The 17,618-nt window shown below is 40.5% G+C and overlaps 1 protein-coding gene across 8 annotated transcripts in view; it reads right to left on the bottom strand.

Moving 5' to 3' along the window:
• Nucleotides 1-9,086, bottom strand: part of st3gal3b (ST3 beta-galactoside alpha-2,3-sialyltransferase 3b) — a 53,719-nt gene extending 44,633 nt beyond the window's left edge. For 3 of the 8 annotated variants that reach the window (XM_034702533.1, XM_034702537.1, XM_034702539.1), the window contains exons 1-2: nt 8,616-8,969; nt 4,707-4,854 (exon numbers count right to left, since the gene is read on the bottom strand). In XM_034702533.1, coding sequence (XP_034558424.1) covers nt 4,707-4,815 — 109 coding nt within the window. In that variant the 5' untranslated portion in view covers nt 4,816-4,854; nt 8,616-8,969. The other 5 variants (XM_034702534.1, XM_034702538.1, XM_034702540.1 and 2 more) reach the window with 3 other exon arrangements.
• Nucleotides 9,087-17,618: the final 8,532 nt, after the last annotated feature.

Here is a 17,618-nt window from a genome sequence, read left to right as displayed (position 1 = left end):
AGACCGAGACAAGACCAAGACAATATCAATGAAAAATCATTGTGAGAGGGGGGGGCTCTCTCTTATCACAGTAATGACAGGGACACAGAGTGCATCAGTGGTGGTCTTGACTAGTCCTTGATATACAATACTGAGTTCACCCAGTCCGAGACCAAGACAAGACCGAGTAAAAATGCTTTTGAGTCAGAGACGAGACTGATACCTTAAAAAAAGGGTCTTGAGGCCGGCCTCTAGACCAAGACCAGTCTCGAGTACTACAACACACAATCAGACCAACAATGCAGTTGCTCAAACACAAACACAAGTACAGATATGCAATGTGGACATAACTTATAGTCCATGTGATTGTTCCTCCAAACAAATATTTGATACAATGATGGCGAAAAGTTCACATTAATGTGATGTAGAGACGGAGCGTTTACTCAAAATTTGGGCAGATGCAAATACTCAAAGTGTTGTCCATTGGTCTGACTCTGAGACCACATTTCTTGTAAACCGAGGCCACTACATAATGATGTAAAGCCATGAGTGTGTCATATTATGACATGGTGACATCTGTAAAAGAGGTAAGGGTGCTTAGGCCTGGTTGGGCCGGCTGGAGCAATGTGAGGGCAGACTAGCAGGGCACTGAGGAAGGAGGACAACCATGCCTCAACACAGAACGGGGCAACTGAGCCTAGTGTAAGTGCATCCTTATGTAGCAGACACCCGCACCATAAAACAATGATGATTGAAGCATAAAGGGATACAGAACAATTACTGAGGTGCTTTTAATGTTAAATGTAATGATGACAGTACATAAGCCTCCCTTTTTTCCCTGGAGCAATGGCTGAGCGTCTGACACTATAAATCAAGAATGAAGAGGAGAGATTAACTAGATCTGATCCTCTCAGTGAAACAGCATAGCTTATCTGACCTGGACAGAGGGCTAGAGAGACCATCCACATGCTCATCTTTCCCCCCTGACCTCTGTTAAGCCCAACATCTGGCACAGCAGTAATGTAAAATACCAGTATTTCTTACTGCAATTAAAGCTCCCCTACATTTGCCTTGTTCCAGTGACAAAGCTTGAACAATCCCTAAGGTACAAAGCAGAGAAAAGATCATCTGTTGATCCGGTATACTGTCAGCGATGAAAAAAAAAAGAGAGAGCTTCAATTTTAAGATGACAGCAGAGCTGAGCAAGCTCAGTCGTGTTGACAAAACGATGACAGTTGAGTAAATATAAGCACACATGTTAGCAAAACACACTGCTAACACAGTATTGTCAAACGGTAAAAATGACACATACTGCATCACAGATATTTGGGCAGAGGGGAAGAGCATGGTCAGGTTTAACAATGCTAACGTTCTGAATGTCATGGTCTATACAAGCCGACAGGAGATGCGCTGTTACCATTGTTTACCTTCCAAGTACAGATTTCAATGCAAAGACTTGGGTATTGACAACTACAATTTGTGTCTCCAATGTGGTACAAGAGAAGAACATACATTAGATTATAAGAAAAACACAAATGTCTGACACTTCATCACAAGAGCTTTGACTAACATTTTATGGCCCAGTAGCCCAGAGTCTGTAGATTACTGGCACTGGTATCAATATCAGAATTAGTGATGTACATTTTAAGTATTTTCCGTGATTGATCTTTGGAAATGTTAACGATCAATTATCAATTAATCTTTTAAAAAAAAAAAAAGGTAGACGGTTTCCATGTCAAAAACAATGCCAAAAGCCTTTTTACCTTGAATCAAATTTTCTTCACGACACAATGTATATAACTGACGGCATTGAATAGCTATGGATCGTATTGAGGTGTTCAAAACGTTAAACATGCTGAATATCAACGTGAGGAGCAGGCTCATAATCTCCATAGACATACAGTCAGATAAAGTGAAGGCTCAGACTTTAACATGTGGATTTACTGCGACAAGGGAACTGAACAGAAACATATTAGACTCACAGTGTCCAGTTTTCTGTCTACTCGTTCTTATTGGGAAAAAAAAGCATGTGAACATGGTCATGTGTCAGCCGGGAGCGCAACTGGGTCATAATCAGTCCGGCAGCAGAGAAAAAAATGCTCATGGAGACCTGTCACTCAGCCTCAGCCCCCAGCTGAGCGTCTCACCTGTGCGCAACACCTGTAGTCAGCTGATTCACATCGAAACATGCTTTAAACATAAAACATCTCCCTGATAGCTGAACAAAATATGAGGCCACATGATGTTTGTTCCACGTGATATAAAATTAAAACAAAAAAATGTGCATTTTTGAAGCAAGGAATAACACCCAGTGCACAAGGGGTTAACGTGATTGAATGGCTCCCTTGTTAGTTAATGATTAACTCACTTGGTACACGTGTGAGTGAGTGAGACAGAGAGCGGTGCCAGGTGCAAGAGCATACAGTTTTTCTACCATGTGACTTTTTAGTTTTTATTAAAAGTTTTAAAACTGGATCCCCTCTCACGTCATTTGCGATGGAATTCATGTTGACGTGCCCGCAGCTTTTTCGTGGCTTTGGTAGAAGGAGGAAACGCCACTACAGTGGTTGATGACCGCATTGCCCATGAGCCCCGTCACCCATTATTGTATGGATGTGGCTTTTGCCAAAGCGCGCATTTGTTGTGGAAGCAAAAAAATGAATACAGATCTTCATTTCAATATTACTTGTCTTTGTTCAAGACGACTTGACTAGTATCTAGTAGCTCTGACTGAAAAAGCCCTGTCCCCTTTGGTTTTCAGTCAGGTCCTTGGAACAGCTAGCAGAGCACTGCCAGGGGATCTCAGACTGCGACCAGGTTTGTAGGGGGATAAAACCTCAGAGATAAATAGAGGGGCAAGTCCATGTTGTGCTTTAAAAGTCAATGAATCTTAAAATCAATCCTAAAATATACAGGCAGGCAGTGCAGATGAGCTAAAATGGGGGGGGGGGGGGGGGTGTGGGCACAAATGTCATGCTTTTTTGTGGAAATCAGACCTGAACACAAGCACAAACATTCAGTATAAAGAAATAACCAACCTTGTTGCTGATAATCTCATTTTACTATATAGATAATGAAGAGGCATCAGTATAAGAGAGGGACCACTTGAAAATCAGCTGAAAGCTCCTCACAGTGCCTTTAAAGCTCCTTTCGGATAGTAACAACGCAAATTCTTCTGTGAGGCATGCTCAGTTATTGTCTTTTGTCTTTGCTTGGAGGGAATATATCACATAATCACAACTCTGTGTGAAGAACCTGGCCCATGAGAGCAAGGAAGTCTGAAGTCTTATTTCTCCAGACACAGAGGAGGAAGAGCATTCCCAGCTCTCTATCAAGCTTTCTGAGAGAAGAAAGCTGTTTGGTAGGATGGTGTTTATCTCCAGCAGCTCCACTTCATCAGAACCCTTTTAGCTATTCAAGAACCAGTGTTTTTTTAATTCTAATTAGATAATGGATGGCGAAGAGAGTAGTGTGAATCGATTGACCTACATCAAAACATCAACCTTAGCCCCAACATACGAACCTGAGCGTTTCTACTGTGTAAAGAACTTGAACTCTCTACTTTAAATCAGTAGTCACTGTTTTGGCATCATGTGGGAAATGTAGACCTTACAGTAACAGACAGACTCCTCTATAAGTTCCAAACTTGTGAAAGTAACACAACAAGTCCAGTTTCATTGTTGCGTTTCCGCTGATGTGAATACATCAAGGACACAGCAGAGGGGAGTTTCTCCAAGCTTTACACTTTATAGAGCATGTTTTCACTCAAGCTTGACCTTTAATGTGGTTCAAAGCACTGATATTTGTGTTTTCTCTGCCAAAAGCTGCTCCATGAGAATGTTTTCCTTCTCCGAGGGGGTTTGGGGGGGGCGCACAGGCAACAAAGTGACAATACTGTTGTAGAGAAATCATCTGGCCCCCTCTGCTGGATTTTACCAGCTGTTTCAGGGCACCCATACAGAGTGACATAACTTCCTGCCCTCCTTCATCACCCTGGTTCATCGTATAATTTGTCTGAAGACGTATTTTCCAGTAAGCTGTAAAGTAACAGTAGGCAAACATCCAAGTCTGTCATCATTACTTTCTAATTGTGGACACAAACATTGAGGATATTAATCATTGCAGGGACATCTCGCAGAGTCAGGACCAAAAACCAGACATAACTGGGGTATTTTAAAGGAGGAAAGTTGAAGAAGTGCCCTCTGTGTACGTTATAAAGGGCGTTGCAAAACTGCAGTTTCAGTTTTGAGCGGAACGGTTTCATCATCAAAGTGTGGAAACCTCCTACACTCAAGATGAGATGAGAAAATGGGTACACTGTGTGAGGCAGACACATAGATATTCTTACAGTAACAGAAGTAAGATGAATGCGATATACTTCCATCTACAACAGCTCACATTTGGAGTAACATACGCCACAAATAATCCTCAACGTCGGGGGCTCTGATTAAGGGGATGAAAACTAATTTAATATCAAAGAAAGATCTTCTTTTATCAGATGCCAACACTCAGTTCAGCAAAAGAATTACCAACGAATCAGAAAGCACAGACTGAAACAGACAAACAGTTGACTGGCAGTGAGCACAGAGAGGCAAACAGCAAAACACAGACAGGTGTCAAACAGATTTCCTCAATAACACAGAAACAGATATGTGTAGATTTCAAAGGGAATGACAGATGGATGACGGCGTGATGAAGGGATGTTACAGACTGTAGAGCTCACTTACGAGACTTCTGGCCCCACACAGGTAGATGGAGCTTCCCAGAGGAGTAGTAAATAAAGCCCAGGACCAGCATGGGGCACAGAATGAACAGCAGCTTGTGTGTGGGCTTCATGGTCTTCAGTCATTCACATGGCACCATCCACATCATCACCTGAATGGAGAAGAAGGCACAGTCAGGGACGTGGAGTTTACTCACCCGAGAGTCAGAATTAGAAAAAAGAGGCAAGAAAAACTAGAGCGACTACTACACCGTCAAAGTCAACATATAATGAGAGCACGTAGACAGGGAGGGAGGGAGGGAGGGGGAGGAGAGGAAGGTGGAGTCAAAGTAAGAGACAGGTTGGATGTGGAAGGGTGATCAAATCAAGAGGTTTATAGAAATGTATTAAAGCACCTGTGATAGAAAGAAGTTTCTTTGAAGATTGTTTTTGGTTGAACTCCACCAAATTTGTCTGGTTATGTCTGCCTCTAGTGACTAGTTCTACAAAAACAATAAAGAATAAAAACTGATAATTTGGTGACAAAGCTGGGTTCTGTTGTATTTTAGTGGAGAACTTTGGCAAACAAAGAAGCAGAAAATCGCCTTGTGTTTTTGTAAGACAGTGCACATGACTGCGTGTGTTGAGGACAGCTGCGCAAACTTGCTTATCACTAGTTGATCTGTTTTAACAACCTTCAGAGTTGCTGTTACTTACATGTTTGCAGGAAACCACACCCACGCTGCCGCTGAGAAAATGAAAGCTGTATGAAAAGGGGGGGGGGGGGGGGGGGGGGGGGGGGCCTCTGTGCTTCATCATCACAACTTTGAGTTCATTAAATGAACAGTGACATAAAACAAGGCTCCATTCAGTTTATTTGCTCTCTGAGATGACTTTACTCTATCTGCCTTAGACACACAAGATCTGGAGGTGAACTGTCTCCTCTGTACACATTAATAAGCAAAGCATGCTGATGTATTGGCAGTGAATCATGGCCAGTCAACATGACGCCTGACAGCGGACAAGACAACCCATTAGTCATCCCTGTGTCTTTGTGGCCTGGTGAAACTCTTCTAACCACCTTGAACACAATGTATTCTGCATCAATGTAATGGACAGAGACAGAACAATCCCCTCCAACTCTTGTTTGTGTTTATTTTAGCATCATCTGCAGCTTCCATTTCAGAGAGATATGCTTTTAAAGAATATATCATGTCCATCCAGGACGTCAATTTTTCCTCTTGAACTGCTACAGGCATAAATGAGGGAGTAGAAAGCTTTGGAGCAGGGAGGTGCCTGAGCAGAGTTGAGCTCAGATCAGGCTGTAATACCTTTGCACAACCATGCACTTCAAAAGAGCAGGTCTTAATCCACATAGGACAACAGATGTCGACCACCAGTTTGATATACAACGTATTAATAGTCCATGCATGCAACTAATGTACAGTTTAATACAACCTGTTGATAACATACAGCTTATCATTTATGTAAACAACATTTAAAACCACAGATTCAAGTAGCCAAGTGACTGAAAAAGTTGTGTTTGGACTGATCACTCCTACAGACTAGACCAGGGTTGTCAAACATACGGCCCGTGGGCCAAAACCGGCCTGCCAGAGGCTTCAATCCGGCTCGCAAGAGGACTCTGCAAAGTGCAAAAATTACAGAGGTGACCTTAACTGCAATTTTTCAATAAAAGTAACTACTATTTCAAATTTGTCCTCTGGGGGTCGCAAAAGAATACCATATTTGGCCCCACTAATCATGACAAAAATACAACAGCTGTTTTTGTAAAAAAATAAATATATATAGTTAATTAAATGTGAACATTTACAGAATGTACTTGTATCTTTTTTGCACTAAAACAATGGGAAAAATTTAGAGTTTCCATTATTTATAGGTTATTATGTTATGATTTTACTGGTCTGGCCCACTTCAGATCAACCTCAACAAGACTTTGCAAACAATATCTGTAATGGAAGGGGTCACCTGTTGTTATTATTCAGAAGCCCTTTATGTAACTTATACCATAATGTGTGGAATTTACTGACACAAGCAGCCTAAGCATCTAAAGCAGTTGGTTAATTTCGCACTACAGGTATTTAATTATTACACAGCTTCGTCAAGCGTCAGTAAAGAGGACAGGGAGACAAAGAGCTGCACAGAACAAACTTTTAATCACAAGTGTTATGGTTTTAACTCACCACATCACTGTGTAACAGGTTCCAGTAGCAGCAGAGGTTTCCACCCAAACACTCACTTCTTACAGTAAAAGCGTCTTACTAAGGGATGGGTGCTACTTCAAAGTCTTACACTTTACCAAGCTGTCAGCAGTGGAGGAAAGTAACAGAGTAAATTTACTTGAGTACAGTACTTAAGTACATTTTTTGAGTATCTTTACTTTACTGGAGTGTTATTTTTGGGGGATACTTATTACTTTTACTCCACTACATTCAGAAGACAATTATTGTACTTTTGACTCCACTACATTTCTATCAGTGCTCTAGTTACTCAATACTTTTTGCTTTAAAGTCAGCTCATGAATTTACTTTCTTTTCTGAAATCTGATCCCTAGGACAGTAAAATGTGTTTGTGTAGTTCTGTTTGTCTCAGTGGTTTAGTCATACCTGTATATCATGCGTCTCCACAGTTGAACGTGGAGCAAGCACAGAGCAGATTTGACTCAGATCAGGCAGTTCATTCAGAGGTGATAATGATGGCTATAATTCTCCACCTGAGCACCCATGTCCATATCTTCAGCCCGTGTTAGAGGTTTTTGAAATGAAGAATGATACGTATCATGTGAAATGTTCTCCCTGTTTCCCACTCTGCCCAAATATACAAACATTCACTGTCCAACCTGAGAAAGCGTATTGAGCTACGTAATATTTGTTTCATTCCAGATGAACATTTCAAACTAAGTTGTCTGTGCTTGGAGTAACTTAGTTGTTGTTATTCCATGGTATAGTTTTTAGAGATTTCAAGTAATGGTTTCTACTCCGGTGTACTCTTGAATGCACTTATGTATTGTGAACAATGTTTTAAGATTTTTTAAGAAGTACTTTGAATACTTAAGTATTTTTAACAGCAGGTACTTCAGTACTTTAACTCAATTAATAATCTGACAGAGCAACTTTCACTTGTATTGGAGTAATATTTGACATGGAGGATCTATACTTTGACTAAAGTAATGAAGCCGTGTACTTTGTCCACCACTGGTTTTAATCCACCACATCACTGTGTAACGAGGTTTTCCCCTAAACACTCACTTCTTACAGCAAACGCGTCTTACTAAGGGCTGTATGCTTTTTTAAAAGTGTAACACTTCACCAAGCTGTAAGAGACTAATCCATGATAACTTAGTTAAACGCAAAATTACATTAAATGAACTTTTCAGTCACGTAATTCAACGCTTTAATCTAACCACCCAGTCTTTGAACGCACCGTGTGTACCTAAAGATTAACTCAGATGTGCCCCGCATTAAATGCTCCGTTCAGGTACACTGAAACAACAAGCATAGGTAAAGGTTGAATGTAGTTTATACAATAATTATATAGTATTAAAAGGAGACAGGGCAGCTAACAGTAACAGTTAGCTCAGGCTAATGCTAACAACGCTACGTTGGCATATAGAGGGACGTTTGCCTTGATCCCGTCGGCAGGCCTGCAGCGAATCAACACAGAAGCGCTGGTTGGGACATTTTGTGGTGAGACATGGGGCTTACATATTACAGAAACACACACAGTCTGTGTCCGAAAACAGCCCACACACGAAGCACACATTATAGTGTTAACAAACAACGAAAGACAACGCTAAGATTAGGAGAACAGTGGACCAACCATAATGTAACACCACCATCACTGTGGCGGAAAACACAGCAACGTCTCGGTTTCATTCCCAGTTATTGATGCATCAATGTAAACATCAGCCTACCTTTTTCCCCCCTCCGAGTCCACGGGCTTCAAGGAACACCAGTTTCAGTTTAAATGTCGATAAAACGACCGTGTTCCCCCCCCTCTCCAAGCCATCTCGATGATAAATCCGCGAACGTACCCTGCGACCACTATGACTGCGTGTTTCCCTTTTAGTGTCTCGGTAGCTTTACGTCCAGACTTACACAATGAGAGAAAAGCACCCCCTCCATCAACATTATCAACATCAGCAGCAGATGCAGCGGCTGCTTCTGTTCTGGGTCTGCAGACACAGTTTACCAGCGCCGACACTCAGTCACATGAGGTACCCCTGAATGATGATGATGCCCCCTCCTGTTGTAACGGGGCCAAAATGAAAGCACCTTTTCATCTGCTTCTTCTTCACGTGGTGCTCTTCTCAACACGTCAGCTGTTAACAAGGCATTTGTTGCTTTGCCTTTGCACTTATATCATATTCATCAACATCAAATTAATCTCATATAATCAGTGGTGGACCAAGTACAGTCATGGCCAAAAGTTTTGAGAATGACACAACTATTCATTTTCACAAAGTCTGCTGTTTCAGTTTTTATAATGGCAATTTGCATATACTCCAGAATGTTATGAGGAGTGATCAGCTCAACTGCAATTAATTGCAAAGTCCCTCTTTGCCTTGAAAATGAACTTTATCACCAAAAACACATTTCCACTGCATTTCAGCCCTGCCACAAAAGGACCAGCTAACATAATTTCAATGACACACAGGTGTCACACACATTAACACAGGTGTGGGTGTTGATGAGGACAAGGCTGGCGATCAATCTGTCATGATTGAGTGACTGGACACTTTAAAAGGAAGATGGTGCATGACACCATTGTTCCTCATCTGTTAGCCATGGTTACCTGCAAGGAAACATGTGCAGCCATCATTGCATTGCACAAAAAGGGCCTAACAGGGAAGTTTATAGCAGCGAGTAAGATTGCACCTCAGTCAACCGTCTATCCAATTATCAAGAACTTCAAGGAGAGAGGTTCAATTGTTGCCAAGCAGGCTCCAGGGCGCCCAAGAAAGTCCAGCAAGCGCCAGGACCGTCTCCTGAAGGTGTTACAGCTGCGGGATCGGGCCACCACCAGTGCAGAGCTTGCTCAGGAATGGCAGCAGGCAGGTGTGAGTGCATCTGCACGCACAGTGAGGCGAAGACTTTTGGAGGAGGGCCTGGTGTCAAGGAGGGCAGCAAAGAAGCCACTTCTCTCCAGTAAAAACATCAGGGACAGACTGATATTCTGCAGAAGGTACAGGGACTGGACTGCTGAGGACTGGGGTAAAGTCATTTCCTCTGATGAATCCCCTTTCCGATTGTTTGATGCATCTGGAGGAAGGCTTGTTCGGAGAAGACGAGGTGAGCGCTACCATCAGTCCTGTCTCTTGCCAACAGTGAAGCATCCTGAGACCATTCATGTGTGGGGTTGCTTTTCGGTCAAGGGAGTGGGCTCTCTCACAATCTTGCCTAAAAACACAGCCATGAATAAAGAATGGTACCAGAACGTCCTCCGAGAGCAACTTCTCCCAACCATCCAAGGGCAGTTTGGTGATGAAGAATGCCTTTTCCAGCATGATGGAGCACCTTGCCATAAAGCAAAAGTCATAACAAAATGGCTCGGGGAACAAAACATTAAGATTTTGGGCCCTTGGCCAGGAAACTCCCCAGATCTTAATCCCATTGAGAACTTGTGGTCAATCCTCAAGAGGCAGGTGGACAATCAAAAACCCACAAATTCTGACAAACTCCAAGCATTGATTATGCAAGAATAGACTGCCATCAGTCAGGATTTGGTTCAGAAGTTGATTGACAGCATGCCAGGGAGAATTGCAGAGGTCTTGAAAAAGAAGGCTCAACACTGCAAATATTGACTTATTGCATGAATTCTGTGTAATTCTCAATAAAAGCTTTTGATACTTATGAAATGCTTCTAGTTGTATTTCATTATACCATAGAAACATCTGACAAAAACACCTAAAAACCCTGAAGCAGCAGACTTTGTGAAAATGTAATATTTGTGTCATTCTCAAAACTTTTGGCCATGACTGTACACAGCTTCATTACTTAAGTCAAAGTATGAATCCTCCTAGTCAAACATTACTCCAATACAAGTGAAAGTTGCTCTGTCAGATTATTGCTTGAGTTAAAGTACTTGCTTTTAAAAATACTTATGTACTCAAAGTACTTCTTAAAAATCTTAAAACATTGTATTTTCACAACACATGAGTGCATTCAAGAGTACATTCGGTTACAATATGTTTATCTAGAAACCATTATTTGAAATCTCTAAAAACTATACCATCGAATAAAAACAGACACTAAGTTACTCAAAGCACAGACAACTTAGTTTGAAATGTTCATCTGGAGTTAAACAAATGTTATGTAGCTCAACACGCTTTCTCAGGTTGGACTGTGAGTTTTTGTGTGTTTGAGCAGAGTGGGAAACGGAGAGAACATTTCAAATGATGCGTATCATTCTTCATTTCAAAAAACCTCTAACACGGGCTGAAGATATGGACATGGGTGCTCAGGTGGAGAATTATAGCCATCATTACCACCTCTAAATGAACTGCATTAGACTGTGGGATCAGATATCAGAAAAGAGAATGAAATTCATGAGCTGACTTCAAAGCAAAAGTAGTGAGTAACTAGAGCATTGATAGAAATTTTAAAAAGTACAATAATTGTCTTCTAAATGTAGTGGAGTAAAAGTAATAAGTTCCCCCGAAAAATAATACTCAAGTAAAGTACAGAGATACTCAAAACATGTACTTAAAGCTCCTGTGAGGATTTTCTAACTGGTTGTGAATGAGATTAAAATGTAAAGGGATGACTCTTTTTGGACCTACAAAAGCAAACAAGATCATCAACGCCAAGACTAACAATTCCTATTTGGCAATCTTTAAAGCTTTTAACAATTGTGAAGGAGTAGGCGTCACATGAGCACGCTTAAGTTACAGCCAATTTCACATTTTCTACAGCAGATATTCATTATCTCACTGTTAAAAGACAGCAGTTTGAGGTTATTTGTCACACAACTCTTCTTACATTTGTACAGGACAACATCAGCAAAGATCTAAGAGGGACTGTTTGTCAAGAGGGGGCGCTAAAAGCAACACAGAAAAAAGTTCCTCTCAGGAGCTTTAAGTACAGTACTCAAGTAAATTTACCCTGTTACTGTCCACCTCTGATGACAGTCCATCATCAGAAGCAGTTTAAAAATGTACAGACTAGAGCTTATATTGGGCTGCCTTTCCCACTCGTTCCCACTTGTTCAGCAATATTTTTTCATGGGATGTGCAAGTTGGAGACGTGTTTTTATCCGAAAGTCATGGTTGACTTTGTTGAAATCTAACAACGACTCTTTAAAAAGACCAATTCTATATCATACTCGACTTACAGCCATCCAACATTTATAACAGGCACCTCCATAAACGGATTCATTGGTAATCAGTAATGCCTCACAGCTGCATGGATCAAACAAATGGAAAGCACAATTAATAAAAAGGACAGAGATGAATGAACAGGGAGACAGAAAGACTGACATGGAAGTACACACAGTGACATAAATGACAGCAGATGATATAATAGTAGAAAGCCAATAATAGCAGTAGAAATATGATTTTATGCATTAGTAGCTCAGTGACAGGTGTGGGCGTGGGAAAGTGAGTCATGTATACTTAAATCCATTCCCAATACACTTTCAATAGAATATCCTGCCTTCCATGTGCATTGCTTTGGAGTTATTCTCCTATAATGTTTCACATTCAGTCCTTTTAGGGACTTAAAAATAATGTCTTAAAAGTGTTAGAACCCCTTGGCTCCCTGGAAGATAACAACCCTATCAAGAAGACACATGTACTCCCAGAGATGTCTGCCACAAATGGTTTTAGAATGTTATCTGGGTAAGTACGTGTTTCCTGCCATCATGAAAACATGCAGTAAGAGGACTCTAATTTAATTTAGATTTGAATGAAGTTGAAGACAGCATTAATGTTCACTTATATAATAAAAGAAACACCAATAGCTACAATTAGTGACAGGACATTACTTAGACTGTGGGGACCGTTTTAGCAACCAGGGTCAGCCAAGGTCGCACGGGCAACTAGAAAGAAAGAAACAATGAACAAAAGACTTCTATTTTTTAGGCAGAAACTTGAAGAACCTGTGTTTTTGCACACTCCATCAGACTTATAATACTAGTGCCTGTCACCATGCCACACCAATGTAAACCACTATCTGCCTTTGCAAATACTATCTACAAGAAGAACACTATTGCCCATTGACCTCATTGAATAGATGCAGAGGTTTACGGTAAAGTAGTGCATCAATACTTGCTGTCAATCTCATTGTAAACAGAAGAGCGAGAGTAAAAAGCACCAGAAAGATACTGTGTAAAAAGATTCCCACTGATGTTCCCATAAATGTTAGCTGACTTTGTTTATTAATCCTCTGACGGTAGAAGATCTATGGTAAATAATTTAACACAAAGCTAAGGTGCTTGATATCGGCTCCACACACCTTGCGTATCATCCTCAGTGCCATATCATGTGACTGCAGATTGTTGAACGCCAGCAGATCCATTGTCCTAGCCTTCACACCTACTCAGGTTACACTCTTAATTAAGTTTTCCTGCCTGATCTTTGTGTCATATTTGTACCCTGACATCAGCAAGGCCTTGTATCCTACATAAGCATAGAGGATGGGCAGGTGAGGGTGGGGGTTGTGGGGTGAGGGAGGGCAGAGTCTTCCTTTTTTTTTTTTGCTCTGAGATGAGTGTGGCAGAGCGGCATACCGATCTATTAATATTAAATCAAGCAGGAAATACAATCTGCTCACCCACTGTTCTCCATCTGGGGTCAGGAGATTAGCAGGAGCCAGGAGAATGAAATACATACGCACACACACACGCACGCACGCACGCACTCACGCACGTACGCACACACACACACACACACACACACACATACGCACACACACACTCACACACACACAGGATCACAGGACCTCTTTTCAAAGCTGACTGGGACTCCTACTGTGTTGGTAGCACTTTATGACCTTTGGCACAGAAATTTTGTTTACATCTCACTTACAAGAATAAATGATCAATGACTGCCAAAAACGATGCAAAGAGCAGAAATGTTCCATTCTCTAACCATGTCTGGGAAGCAGTTTTAGTGTTTCTGGAGGTGGACAGCACATTTATTTAGCAGATATCGTGTAATGTGGTTTTCCTGTTTTTTCTTCGTCACACCCCATTCCCTTTAAATGCTCTAATTAATTTGTAACCAACAAAGGTAGAAATTACAAACCCAGGTGGTCTAGAGCAGAGGTTCCCAAACTTTTCAGCCTGCGACCCCCAAAATGTAGGTGCCAAAGACTCGCGACCCCCACTGTCCCCCAAAGTGATTTAATGTGGCTTCATTTAGCTGGTCTGCAGAAAATTAGTCTACCTATATGAGCATGTGGCTGTGTTTACTGTGCCGTTATGAATTAACCTACTGCTACTGATACTTATGATAATCAACTGTTCACTAACCCTAAACTTATGAGTCATCTGGCAAAAAGAAAGGCAGAAAACTCATTACATTTTCTATTTTCAAGGTTTTATTTTAAGTTTAGCTATTATTTGTGTCCATATTTTTTACTATAATGGATAAAACATACTATTTTTAGATAACTTTAAAAAAAAAATCTGTAAGACATCTCACAACCCCTCATTTGTGTCTCACAACCTACCAGGGGGTCCCGACCCACACTTTGGGAACCCCTGGTGTAGAGTGATGGGTCTATCACATGCTCAAAATTCATACCTCAATTAAAAAAAGCACCTTCATCCCTGCACTGGTTTTTCCATCATTTGAATTACCATGCCATCTCTCTCTTAATGGATAATACAAACAGGAGCACTTGTATTAGACAGGGCTGTTCTTAATCCCTATACTGATATTCTTTAAGGAACATTTGATCCCTCAGGATTTAATAATACTGAACAAGTTACATGATGACAAGTATGATAACACTGAGAGATAACAGTAATAAAAAAGATCAGAGATTGTAAACTGCTCAATACAACCAGTGCCTGTAACAGCCTGTGAAATAAATCCCTCTTTAAAGGAACTTCATCTGGATTCTTTTCTTTCACCACTGTTAAAGGCTATCGGCTACATTACAACACATCATCTCCCTTGACATACAAAATAACTACTAAATGACACCAATAACAAGATTATTTTATTTATCACCTGCATAGTACATTTATATCTAGCTGACTCTGAATGGACCTACAGACATCAAATGTAAACAGACTCTCCTGTGTTTGATCCCATTATCTACACTACAAGAGTGCAGCCAGGCTTCACTGTGGCAGAATGAATAATTGATTGTTGTATCATCTAAATCATGGATGAAGTATCTGCTTGATGGCCTGACTTTTGCTCTGTGGCATGTAGGCAGCAGGAAATAAACAATTGCTAATGGGATACTAATAGTTCCCATAGATTCAGGGACCGATTAGAGTGACTCTGCATGAACAACATTTGCACGTCCCATTTATTTGATGTACTTCATGAGCTCGGCACCATCTTGACCACAGCCAGCCATTCCAAATGGGATAAAACCCAATTATCCCAAAATAAGTGTCCTTTTTCCTACGTTAAAATAAAATGAATCACCCTTTTAGTGGTCAAACAAAGATAGTCAAGCATGAGGGGAAACAATCCCTTCACCAAGGTCACCTTTTGTGCTCTCAGTTATCATATTGTCATGCAGCTTGGACTTAGAGTGTTCAGGCACATTAAGCCAATTTCTTGCTGAGTGCTGTAATGAATAGTTTGATGCTTGTTTTGCTTTGCCTTGCTTTAATTTAACAGAAGTATGTTATCATTCTCTTGTCTGAATGCTAAATTTGAAACGGAAGCTAGCAAGTCGCTTTGTTTAACATACAGTAACAACTGGAGGCAGAGAGAAACAGCTAGCTAAGTTAGTTTGTTCGTAACAGTATTTACAGTATTTCCCCTTCACTGAAATTAAATCCAACACTTATTTTTTTTCAAATGTATTTATCTACAGTATGTTACATATTTTATATATTTGAAAAACAAGGAGCAGGAAATTCAGAGAGTAGAAGGTGTTGCTAAGAACAGATATGGTTTCCTGCGGATAGAGCTAGCCAAGCTGTTTCACTCCTTGTTTTTTTATTTTTGGGTACAATTATGATAATTAATTAAATGACAGAAGATAAAGGTGGTATAAAGCAGGGTTTCCCAAACTTTTCAGCCTGCGACCCCCAAAATATAGATGCCAAAGACTCGTGACCCGCACTGTCCCTCAGTGGTTATATATGGCTCCATTTAAGCAGGTCTGCAGAAAATAAGCCTACCAATATGAGCATGTGGCTGTGTTTACTGTGCCGTTATGAATTAACCTGATGCTTTTGATAATTAACTGTTCACTAACCCTAAACCTATGAGTCATCTGGCAAAATGAAAGGCAGGAAACTCATTACTTTTTTTTATTTCCAAGGTTTTATTTAAAGTTTAGCTACTATTTTTGTCCATATTTTTTTTTACTATAATGGGTAAAATGTACTATTTTTAGATAACTTAAAAAAAATTAAAATTCTGGAAGACATCTCACAACCCCTCATTTGTGTCTCACAACCCACCAGGGGGTCCCGACCCAGACTTTGGGAACCCCTGGTATAAAGAACTTGTAACAGAAAAAAATCTGGTAATACTTCTCACAACATTTTTTTAGTGATGTTGAGTGAGGCTGCAGGTAAGAATACAATATCCAGTGAATACCAAGTTAGCTGCACTTGCTCTGGATCTATGATACTCATTGTATAACCAAAGCTAGCTTCAAATCACAGGCAAAAAGATGAGATTGTGTGTTGATATGTAAATAATAGTCATCTGTACAGTACAAGAGTTGAGATTTAAATATGAAAAAGGCAACAGTCGGGCCAAGGATCTCGTCTAAATACTTCCTTGTTCTCTGCTTATCATCCCTCCCATGTCACCTTACGTGTCCCTATTGCACGATTCACTGAGCAAATTTAATGTGTGTTCAAGCCAAGAGCACAAGAAGGCAGAGGTCATGGTTGTTCAGAGCAGAGACAGCTATATTGATCTTTAATTAGGTCTCTGCAGTGTGTATACACAGCATACTCAATCCTCGACTAGAAACGTTTACTATTTAAAGCAACAGCTGGACATCTAGGCTAATCAGATATTCCCTTTACATGTCAACAGTTAGATTGGAAGGTCCTGCGTGTTTGAACCAACTATGAAAGAAACTACAGCCAGGCCATGGTTAGCTTAGCATAGAGTAAAAATAACTGGCCTGGCTGTTCTATGAGTTTTAAAACTTGTGATGCAAAACAAAACAAAAAAAGTCCCTAGTATAAAAGACAGGCTGAACTGCTAAAAAAGGTCACTCTCTGCCTTCCTGCACTGCATAGCTTACTTTTGGCTGCAATCGGCCAAGGTCAGGAATTCCTCCTTAAACCATAAATAATTCCTGTTTTTTTCCTCCCTCTATCTCGAAGATACCGTACCTTAACAAACAAGATAAAATGAAAAAAAACATTCCCACACAATAAGACAGATGAACATATCCCCACACATTTTGAAGGATACACCTTGCATCATTTTGGCTTCAAAAATAAGCTCACCTTTCTCATTTTAACCATATCTTACAGCTTAGCATTAGTTCAACTTATCAAATGTGGAGCTGTGCCTCTGAGAGGACAGTATATTCCCTTCATGAAGAGCTATCACTTTGCTTTTAATCTATACAAAACTCATCCAGAATAATGAAACATGTCTCTCTTTGAAAAAGAAGCAAAAGAAGAAACAGATGGTACCTTTCATTGCTGTGGAAGCCAAATCTTTAATCCAGAGCATTAGTATGAAAAGAGCAGATACCTCTGAATGTCAGAATCAATTTTTGTCAGAAGCAGTTTTTTTTAAAGAGAAAAC

The sequence above is a fragment of the Notolabrus celidotus genome, chromosome 15 (assembly GCF_009762535.1).
Source record: "Notolabrus celidotus isolate fNotCel1 chromosome 15, fNotCel1.pri, whole genome shotgun sequence".
NCBI lineage: Eukaryota > Metazoa > Chordata > Actinopteri > Labriformes > Labridae > Notolabrus > Notolabrus celidotus.
Note: the sequence above shows the minus strand (reverse complement) of the source record. Positions and strands in the feature narration are given on the sequence as shown.